This window comes from Strix aluco, chromosome 1 (assembly GCF_031877795.1).
Source record: "Strix aluco isolate bStrAlu1 chromosome 1, bStrAlu1.hap1, whole genome shotgun sequence".
In the NCBI taxonomy this organism is placed as follows: domain Eukaryota; kingdom Metazoa; phylum Chordata; class Aves; order Strigiformes; family Strigidae; genus Strix; species Strix aluco.
This window is the reverse complement of record NC_133931.1, coordinates 62,177,232-62,189,000: the sequence shown is the minus strand read 5'-3', so window position 1 is coordinate 62,189,000 and position 11,769 is coordinate 62,177,232. Positions and strand designations below refer to the sequence as shown.

General features: G+C 35.7%; 1 protein-coding gene across 2 annotated transcripts in view; it reads right to left on the bottom strand.

Annotated features, from left to right (window-relative positions):
- Positions 1 to 5,419: 5,419 nt before the first annotated feature.
- Positions 5,420 to 11,769, bottom strand: part of SOCS6 (suppressor of cytokine signaling 6) — a 29,490-nt gene continuing 23,140 nt past the window's right edge. For both annotated transcript variants that reach the window (XM_074822856.1, XM_074822866.1), the window contains exon 2: positions 5,420 to 11,389. In XM_074822856.1, coding sequence (XP_074678957.1) covers positions 9,660 to 11,264 — 1,605 coding nt within the window. In that variant the 5' untranslated portion in view covers positions 11,265 to 11,389 and the 3' untranslated portion in view covers positions 5,420 to 9,659. The remainder of the gene's footprint in view (positions 11,390 to 11,769) is intronic.

The window sequence follows — 11,769 nt, the reverse complement described above, 5'->3', positions numbered from 1 at the left end:
AATGACACAAAAATGAGTGATTAAAGCTTCAGGAGAGATGGAGCTGTAAATGATCAGGCTGGATAAAGTGTGTGGGGGCAAAAGTGTTGAAACTAAGAGTTACAGCGCTGAAGAGAACTGCTGCCTCTGAACACTTGTATGTCCTGAGGCAGGTATGCATGTGAAAAAGTGTCAGAACTGTAAGGCATAATTATTGTTTTTTTAAAAGAAAATCATGATTCTTTAAAACATCATTACTCTTCAAGTAGATTTCCTTACATTTAAAAACTATTTTATGACAGAAAACAAAAATACATAACAATACAATCCCTATTTTAAACATAAATTATAAAATTATTCCTTCGAGTTTTTCATCCAGGAGCTGAGCTATTGTTTTATAACTATTTTGTTCCCTTCATTCCATTGTACATCACATATTCTATACGACAAAAGATTGACAGTTTTACAAGCACAATATCATTCCAATGACTGAACACACTACCTAAAATTCTAAAAACCCAAATCTCTACAAAACTAAACATCAGTTTCCTAACTCAGCCTGTGCAAAATGTAACTTTCACATTTCTGGAGCAGCAGAGCTGACAACATTGGAAAAAACTCATCCCCACCTCCACAAAAAAACCCAAACTCTTAGACCCCTCCACAAGTTTAATTCTGATATATTATAATTAAATTTATATAAAGTAACCAAATAATTTGGGTATTAACTAGGAGCCATAACTTATCTAAAAATCAGTCTCTGTTGAATAAAATCATACCTGGTTGTTGGAAGGATAACTAATTCACTGAAAAGTTAGTTGAAGGAAATTGTTATGTATGTTGCATGCCCTTCTCATATTCATTAAAATGTATTTTTATATTTTCATATGACAGCATCATTTGTATGTGTATTAAACAACTAAACCCTAGAACAATTTTTTATCTTGAGCATATATACCACTGAACTAGATTAGCTATACTTGAACAAATCTTAAGTGCTGATTATTTCATTGCAGTTCTGTCACAAACCTGCTACATTCACAGTTGGCATGGCAATCATGTATAAAAGTAAGGATTTAGGATTTTGGGGTGGCTGGAAACAGAGATTTCTTCATTTTCTTAAGACAGGCATTTTTTGTCTTTGAGCTATGAAGTTAGCCATAATATTAGGAAGTGTCCACCTCACGTCTCAGCAGTCCAGTAGGACACCAGTGAAAGTAATATTTAGCTCTTGTATTGCATTACAGTTGGAAAGCCTTTTTATTCTATTAGAATAAAACAATATACTAAATTCATATATTATTGGATTTCGAGACAGGAAGTAGTCTTTAACGATTATGACAGCAATTACTGTTTCTGAAACAAAAGTCTTTCATTCTAACATTCTGCTTCTTGACTATCCATAGGAAACTGTCTGTTCTAAGATTCCATTTAAAATTAATTACACTTGAAAATTTATTGAGATCAATGTTCATTTGAAGACTTAACAGTGCCAAAATGTTTTCTTTTTCCTTTACATGTAAAGAAACACTTTCCAAAACTAACAGGTTGGAGAAAAATAGAACTTAAATAATTTTTTCCCCAATACTAGAGTTAAGGTGGAGAAAAGGTGATGATCCAATTATGAGAGGCTACGACTTTCATTCTAAGTATTAAATTATCTGCATAAGAACCTTGGATATACAGTAAATTAAGTACCAAAAGATGATGGTGAGGTTATCTTCACTTTCAGCATTATGTTAACCTACATGAGTAAATGATTCTTTGATGAACACATTCTAACATCTAACTGGTGTGAAGATGTTAACGACGTCAATATTAAATTTCATGTAACAGCCTGTAATCAGACCAAAAAAATTCCCACTGAAAATATGGCAATAGTAACAATTTCCATCCTTTTATCATTTCTTGATTTGGATTCATCCACAGAAACTGAAAAGATACATGAAGAAAAAGCAAATATAAGAGGAAGTTAGAAAACTTGAAATTGGCCAGTGATTGTCACAGATGAGTGACAAAGAGCAAGTCTGCCATGGACATGCACTTTGGTACCTTTTACCTTCAATACAGCCTAGAAGAACAGAAGTTTATCAGAACATTGTCAACCAGCAGCATACTACAATTAGTGGCAAGATCTGAAAAAGATGTCAAAACTAAAGAGGAACTCACATATGAGAGGTTGTATCGCCCATGGACTCTCTCAATGCAGGCAGAAAATACACCAGGAGTGGCGCCTGCCTTGCCACCTACCCTGCACACCAACCCCTCTTTTGCTTTCAGGAACAATGGGAGCTACATACATCTGTCTGGGATTTGGGAATTTCCCTAATATCATCTCCATTCAGCAGAGCTAAGCAGAAGTTTTCATCGTGACAAGGTACAATGCCTCAACAGGGATGGTTTTCATTTTGCTGGTGTCCCCACCCCTTGGTGCTCCCATCCATAAGTTAAAAAAATATGAAAAGATAACGGGATGAATTTTACAGCCTTTTGTTTTCCAGTCTAAGTATTTTCAAACTTTACACTCACGAGTGTATCTTAGAAGTTGTTGTACAGTAAAGTCTTGCAGCTGAGACTTATAGAGTTTTCAGCATCATGACTGACTAAAAAAACTACTCGTACAAAACAGTTCAGGTGACTTTTCAATTAGCTCAAAATGGGACTGTTTAAACCAGAAATAGTTTTGCTTCAGACAAGATCAGGTTTGAGGAAGGTTAGAACATTCACAAGTTTATTTTCTTCTCAGTGATGCAGATCAGACAAGGGAAGAAAGGTGCTCTGAAAGAAAATATAAAGTACACTTTTCAGTGGAAACCCAAGTTTGTAGCAGTGGACACAGAAAACCTTCTGACAATCCAAAGTCTAACCAGAAACTGAACAAGAGAGCTGCTGTGTCCTGATGGAAGCAGAGGGCTGGGGCAGAGCAGAAGTGGAGAGGAGGGAAGGGGGGGAAGAAGCAAAGCAACACTGCAAAGAAAGATCTCTTTACCCCAGATACCCCCTTAGTTGATTTGATGTGACCAAACACAGAAGCATCCAGTGACAGTCTGAGAAATTCAAGCAGTGTTATATCCTCTCTTTCTTAGTTGAAGGGTGTACAACTGAAAAGACACGTCATTAAGGAATAGATATGATGTTGATCACATTATGATAGATGCCCTAGCTATTTCATGAAGAATTCTGGACAATATATTTGAATTACTTCCTCCATCTATTTCAGCAATATTTCCTATTTAAATAGCTGGAATCAACAGGAGTTGCTTTTAATAAACTACCCTTCTTACTGCAGCAGGCCCAGCCGAGCAGAATGCAATGCCTCTCATCACAGAGCCATGAACACTGGAACTGCAGCTGAAGAGTTCTGAAAATCAAAGTTAAGAAAATTAGACAAAAATTTAAAGAACAAGGACAAAACATACACTTAACATCAGACACAGTTGCTCCTAAGTTTTACAAAACTTCCATTACCTTTGCAACAGCTGCTCTTCCTTTCACTGTATGTTGACTCTTCCCTCAACATGTAATTGCCCAAATGGCACTTGAGCTGTCAGTGTCAGGAGCAGTCCAGACTCCGTCACGCATCCTTCCTCTGTGTGCATCCAAACTTATCCTCACCCGCCAAAAGTGAAACATGTCTCATTTATCTTTCCTTCCTCATTCTATGCAAGGAAACATTCAATTCTTTTTTATGCCTGTTTCATGAGGGCTGGTGCCCTGCCTACGCCAGCCCTCAGCAGTACAATCTTCAAAGTTGGCACTTAAAGAGATTCAGTAGTTTACTGACAGCGTGCAGCAAGTTGGCCAGAGAGAACTGCAGGCTCCTGTCTCAGGAGAAAGAACGCCTCTTATTTCTGAGTCATTTCTCAAAAACAACCAACCATTGTCTCCACTCCCTACAATATCCTATTCCTACATTACATGGTCTTGACAGGAAAGAGTAGGTATTACCTTACCAGAAAAGTCAAAGATGTGCATACTAATGTTGCAAGGGATGCTAAAATGCTCAGCTGAACCTTAGCCTTTGAAAAGGAAAAAAAAAAAGCAAAGCCCAGACTGCAAGCAAATTGTTATGTGCTGGAGGGAAGTGATTGAACATTGTTTCCTAAATATTAAGGATTTCTACTAAATCTGAAAGCTTTGTAATCTTTGAGGTCTTAATTGCAGAGGATGACTTAATTTACACACACACACACGCACCCCCCAGGCCCTGCCTTGCTACAAGGGTTACATTATGACATTCAGCAAGCTTTCTGCATCTGGCAGTGTCTTAGTTTCTCTTCTACTCCACAGCTATGAAGCTGATTGAACATGAGGTAGAAATAATTAGGATTACAGTAATCTTGGCTATAAACATTTATTTCAGCCCTGCCTGGGTCATGCTAATTTTACAGGCAGATGTAAAACCTTACTCACCTTTCCCCACTTACCAAGGAAACACTTGAGGGTAAGTTTTATTTTTTGCCAACTTTTCTGGAGTGAATAGAACAAATGTAGAGAAGAGCATCATGCAGACTTGGTAACAAAACCCCAGCAAGATCCCCTGCTTATTGGGGGAACAACCACACAGCATACTGAGCATGTAACACTAGCCCCAGCAGCAATAAATAGGAGAAGGCAGTTTTCACTTAAATGGCAAAAACTATCAATTATTTCTGGTTATTGTTTTAGGACTTAAGTTACAAAATACATAGAAAAGTACATATCAGCTGTGGACAACATGAAAAACAATTACTTGCTACCAAGGCTGGGGTTTTTGTTTGTTTAAAAAAACCAAAACCAGTTGTAACCAAGACCTAAAGAGCTGGTGGTCTTCTTGAATTTCAGTGGTGAGTTTGTAAGTCCCAACTACATGAAATCATGTGAACAATTGTGCATACCTTTTGTAACACTGAAATTATTTATTCTTGACCTTCTGGTTTATTTGTATGATTTCCCAGGGTTTAAAACGTCACTCCCTTTTTAAAGTGAATCTAGGACAGCATCAAGTAAATATATGAACACCTACACCATATAATTTTTTCTACTTTGGAACTAAGTAAGAACTATTTGCTTGCTTGGAAGACAAGAGATGGTATACTACCTTTAAGAAATGGAAACTTTTGTTGTGAATTCTGTAACTTTGTTAAGGAAAAAAACCAACAAAAATTATCAAAAAGTTAGCTCAGAGTATGTATGTATGTATGTATGTATGTAGACCTTTTAAAAATCATATACTAATTATGTTCTGGCAATTCTTTTTCTTGCTTTGAAAAGTATGAATTAATATAATCAGTATACAGAAATGTTTTGAAAAGTCAACTAGCAATGGTTAAAAAAATATGGAACAGTTTAAATTGTAACCATTAAAATTTAAATTTTTAAGTCAGATGCCCAAATTTCACAATGCCTCTCAGGTTTTTTGTTTTAGAATGTCATTAAGGTATAGAACACTCCACAAATCTCTTTGTGAATGAAATTTTTATTTACACACTGTATCCAGAAGCAGATACATAAACCCTTATACAATTATTTTTCAAAAATGTGCAAGTAATTACTATAATTTTGTTTACAAACCAAAACACATTAAAATCAATGGACTTTGGATAATTCACTCTGTGGCGTGCTTAGTACAAATAGTGCACACCAGATCTGAAACAGAGAAAAGTGTAAACTACAGCAATCTGGATTGAAAGTATTAACTTCATGGCACTCCATCATCACTATAAAAATTCTTTAACCCAACAGGTATTCATACAAAAGTCTTTAAGAATTTTTCATGATCTGTGTAGAATTTAGAACACTTTCCAGATACAACAATGCCATATTTCCCATATTATGGACTACCATCTAGCCCATTTTTTATTTATAAAGAATGCCTGTTATTGTTGTTCTTTGCAGTCATAAAAAGATTTTAAGAAATTAAATTGGCAATCATTAATTTATCCATAGCTTAGCTCAGAATTTGAAAGTTCAGTAACAGAGAGATACTTCTCATCAGAATCATAGCCGGTATTGCTGGTATGAGGTTTTAAATTTATAATTCTGTTATTCACATAGATGAAATGCATCAAAACAAAAACTGCACAGATTTCACTTAGCCCAGCAGTCAATATTCACAGAAATAAATTGGCTTTAACAAAATGCAAAGTCAGCTCATCTGAGAACAAAGAGTTTAATTAATAATTGCATTTCTGATCCTTCTGACAGAAAAACATTTTGATAAAAAGATGGCATTCACTATGTCAACAGTAGGATAAGTGCTATATCCTTCAAATAGATCAAAGAATACAAATCACTTTCAGTTGTTTATAACACTGGCTTACAAAAAAAAAAAAAACACACACAGAGAAAATTGTGCAAATTTATTTTTCTATTTCCAAATACAAGGTGTTGTTTTAGTCTCCTAATTGGCAAAACAATGTTATCAATAACTTCAGTAATTTCAGATGCTCAAAAAAGGAGTCTTATTTAAAAGTTTCATTTTCAAAAACATTTTTCCACAATTCAATTGCATAAAAAGGATACCTTTTGAACCCTTAAACTGTTGTGATGAATAAATAGCCATATTTCTACTCCATAAGGATCATAGTCAGTTAGATTTTATTCCTAGTGTATCTATTTCCAAGGGTCCCCAAAATATCCTCAATCATTTTGCTTTTACTTGTCAAGGACACTTTGTTCCTCTAATTTTCATGAAGCAGAAGTCAAGACAATTTTTGTGGTTACTCTGAGTACTTCTAAATTGTCTCATAACTAAATGTTACTGTGTTTCTTTTATATTAATCTTTATTATAAGAAATTGTAAGTATCTTTAATGCTTTCAAAGTCATTTTTCTGGGTTCTTTCTCCTGGCTGGCCAGTTACTGCAGTATGAAAAAATACTGCGAGGTTCTGATTAATGAAACCTGTAAAAATGAGTATTTGTGTCTACTTACTACTGATTTAAAGTATTTTGAGCTTAGTAGAAATATCATCACCATTTTTTATTTAGAAACAAAGTGCTATATGGTTCTCACATCCTAGGCCTCAACCACTTTACAGTGTTCCTTTTGTGGAAACTTAGGGTGGGGGGGAGGGAATGACAAAGTTAACTTGACCTGATTAAATTCACAGATGAAGAACACAGCAAAGAAGGCAATTCAAAAACTGGACAGCTGTACTAAAGTTTTTTTTTAAAAAAAAATGTGTGAGTAAACAAACTAAAATTTATAAAGGCATGGACAAGAAGTTTAGCAAGTGTGTTGTTGCATGTTTTTCAATTCAGCAATAAGACCAGGATACTATAGCTTCAAATATTTAAGTTTCAATGCAATGACTGCTAAATTAATGCATGTGGCGTAGCATAAACATATGTTTAATGCACTCAATAGTGGTATTAAATGGCAAAGAAAGTATTTAATATACTATAATCTTTCAAAGATTCTGTAGAATGCATAGGCCCTCTAGCTTGTACGGGAAAAGAATTTTTGAAGTGAAGAAAATGCCAGAGGTTTTTTTCTAAAAATATGCATCTGAAATTGACAAAAATTATTTTCTTTTTCCTCCCCACAGACAGAATCAGAACACTGTACCATACAATAGGTTATTGTGCCTTTTTGAATAAAGTTAGTGATCATGATTCGAGGGGGAGCCAGAGGGGGGAAGTCAGTAGAGGAAAAAAAAGAAAACAGAATTCACACTTTCATACATGTATCTCAATGGCAGAGCCAACAAATAACACATATAGACTGCTCTAGATTTTTTTTCTTTTAAGTTTAAAACTTTATCAGACTAAAGAAGAGATCCTTATTCTCCCTCCCTTAAAAGCAAAGGCAGCCTTTATCTACCTTTGATTTTTTTTATTTTTTAGTTAAACATTATGGTCAAAAAATAAATTAAAAAAATATAAATTTTGTCTATCAGTTCAGGCAACCCAAGATGTAGTGCTACTGCACCACCTTGCAGCAATACTGTATCCATTACTAAAGACTCATATCAGGGGACAAAAAGGCTAGATTAAACAAGAAGAAAATTATCTAAACAAGAAAGCTGTATCAAAGACGAATAGCCTTTTCTAAGCTGATGTTTACTGACTAGCAACTCCTACCAGAGATGGGGAAGATGACATTGTAAAATACAAAATGGGGACAGAGGCAGGCAAAGCAAGCCTCCCTCTCAAGCTAGCTATGATCCCTTCAACAAAACTCATAAAAGTGATAGAATCATGGTGGGAAAAAAAGGTGAAACAAAACAGTAAAATGGCATGGATTAACCTTAACCTTAACGACAAAAATATTACAGTGTAGAACCTGTACTCCCCACTGAAAGTCTTTTTTCCCTACAGAAGGTTAGAATAACTGTAAGCTTTTCAAATGCCAGAATCTTTGACAGATATTATAACCATTTACTTAATTGATTCAATATTTCATATGTCAAAACGTATTTTATGACAGTAAACTGAAACATTTTCTGCGGTCAGTATATATCCAAACCTCTTTTCCCCATACTTTGAAAGGCTATGAGAATAGAGTTTGAGAGATGCATTTTAAGCATCTTCCACCCAAAATGTTATCAGTCCTGTTCCTTCCTCCCCAAAGAATATCCAAAAAAAGGGGAAAACAATACAAAGGACATTAGTGTATTACTGCATTTCTGAAGTGAAAGAAATGCAGAAAATGGAAAATGATAAAATTTCAAATAGCTTGAATATATATTGTAGAAATCAACCTATTAGAAGTTTTACCCCATCCTTAAAATGGCTTATCAATTTATGTTCCCATAATAAGAATTCCTAGAGTCTTCCTACAAATCCAGGAAATTCCCCACCCCTGCCCTCCAAGAGGAGGTAGGAGGGAAAAGGACAGAAAGAGGGGACCTGGTAGGTGTTAATTTATTTAACTGATGGCATGATTTTAAAAGGTATTATTTGACAAGACCCCAATACTGCAACTTCCTTATAGGTACTACACACTGACTTTCACAGACTACTTTTTTTTTTTTATTAAAGGCCATTTTTAGAAGGACAATATACTGAGACAAGAAGAAGGTTGAACCAACCTTCTCAAATATAAGAGTGTACAAACAATACAAGGCTTAGGAGAAAGGTGGGGTTTTTTCCAAAGATATGCTGCATAACCATGTTCTTATCACACAGCTCTAAGTTCTGTATTATGGCATATCTCTATAGAAATTTATAATTAGGATACTAGGAAATAGTTTTTAACACAGACGTAAATTCTGTAATTTAGAATACCAGTATGTTTTTTATCCATGATAATTTTTTTCAAACAGGCTATTTTAAAGGGAGAAAAAAAATTCCATTCAACAAGTTTCATTTGACTTTTACTTATGGTTGAATACACATGAAATGTGCTTTCAATGCATAAAAATCACAGTGGATAGCAGCAAAGGACTTGGGGGAAATTAAGGAGAATTTGATCATTCACATTGTGATTAATCTGCACATTGATGAAAGATAGCTATTTCACACTTCTAAAAATAAACTTGAGATCATTCTTTCCAAAAAAAAAAAAAAGCCCCCCAAAATACACAAAAACCCCCAAACATAAATCCAAATGCATTACTTTTCTTTTACACACAAAAATGAAATATTTTTATGGCAGCAAAAGATTTTGATAAGAATGAAAGTCTGTAAACTGTAATTCAATCTCTTTTTGTTGTTGTCGTTCCCAAAGTGCAAGATGCAAGATTCCCATAAGCTTTCAGTAGTGCTTTTCCTGTAAATAATCCTTCATTTTGTTTGGCAAAGGCAGTTTCTGAATCAGGTCTATTCTGGTGTACTGACGTATTACAAAACGACACAGGTATTGTAAAGAACGCACCTGCATAAACCGAGACACTGGATTTGTCAGTCTCACTGGGTAAGTTGCAGATCCAGGCAGTCGGGATCTCGAATAGCAAAAAGCTCCATTTTCAGAGTCCCTGATTGAATGTTCAATTAAGTCAACTATAGATGTATGTCCCTCCACATCTGGTTGTTCATAAAAGCTAAACCTACCATTTGAGTGTTCAATTCTAGTGTGAAGAGTTTTTCCATGGGAACGAAAACTCAAACTTAAAAGATAACGATCATCAGAACTATCTCGAACAAGAAACGAGCCATCAGGCACATTAGCTAATTTTCCCTCTGCCTCCCAACGTGTAATGGGGCCCCAGTACCATCCTTGTTTTGCAAGTTTTTTCAGTTCTTCTGTGAGACTTGTCACAACCATAGGACCACTGTTCTGTACAGAATCATAAACTCTTCCAACTCCAGGGGCAGTGTTAGGATCAAAATTCAAATGGCAACGCATACTTTCAGCCACGTGGGCATCTGTGCCATTCAATCCATTGAAGTTCCTTTGGATTTGATTATTCTGCATTGGAGGTAGCAAAGGTGAGAGTGGAGGGACATCGCTGTGATTAACTCTTGGGCTTTGCAACATGACTCCTGTGGTACCAATCAACAAACCATTCACTGTCTGGTCCACAAAGATATCTGGTGCAACGACTACATCCTGATCCACTTGGCTCTCTTCTTCATGGAAAGCATTTCCTCCCACTTGAGAAGAAACAGTTGAAACTTCCATGGGTGAGGAACTATCCAGACAGTAACTACGTGATCCTTCCAAAGGATACATTCCCTCATCTAAAGGCACAGTATACTGAATGTAGTCCTGAGGCATTAATCCAATAACTACAGGCACATGTTCATCAATATGAAGATGCAAGTCCCCGTTCTGAGATTCCGTATTTTTTAATGCATTGTTTTGTTCCTGGAACACGTTGTCTGACTGCAAGTCATGGAAGTCTTTTCGAACACCATTCAGTGCCGGGCTTGGATTAGAGGAATGGACCAAGGCCTTGACTTTCACTTCCATTTTGATGCAAGTCTCTTCTGAATTTGTAGATCGAAGGGGCCATGGAGTTGGACTGTAATGGTGATTACGGAGGGAAGTGGATCTCAGAGGTCTTTGAGCTCGCACATCTTTGAAGGTTATTGGAGCAGATGATGAAGAAAAGGTGTCATCATCTGCAGAGCTTACAGATGGTGTGCTGCCTTTGCCTTTCTGTTTTTGTTTTGCTGAAAGCCTCCTTTTTAACGTACCCATTAAGCTTTCACTTTTTGATCTATTTTTGCCTCCTTTTTCATCTTCAGTATTGACTTCACAGCTAGCCAAATCTTTACCATAGCAGCTGCCAAACAAGGAGTCATCTTTTCCAAATTCACTTAATGATGGCTGCTGAACCACTACAAAGTCGCTTTCATCTTTACTTTTATTTAAGTTAAAGGACTTGCGAATTGTTTTGAGACTAATTTTCTTCATTATGACAAGTTACCAAGTCTTGCTGATCAGCAGTGCTTGTGGTGATATAGCCCTAACACATGCAGAGCAGCTTCTGCTTTGTTTATGTGTTTTATCCAGCCTCATTTAACTTCAAGAGCCATTTCCTGGAAACAAATGAAAAACAATTAACTTCACAAAAGAAATATTTTAAAAATTATCCATAAGGGTTTCCCCCTCTCCAAATAAAACAGAAATTGCAGTAGTTAAGTGACGGGTATCAAATAAAAGTAAATATGGAGAGCTGACTTGGAAACCAACCAGGCTCAAAAAAATGAATCTGCTACACGTGCCTTGGAGATTTCCACAACTTTTTTCTGCTTTCAGCATGCTATTTTTTAAATATACACACATATTACATCACACACATAGGCACATATATTTAATGCATGTACATAAAATTTTCAAGCACTGAAACACTCCCCTCTTTCAGAAGGCTCCTAAAAAAATCTCCACCAAAATAACTATAGAAGATGAAACTATAGAA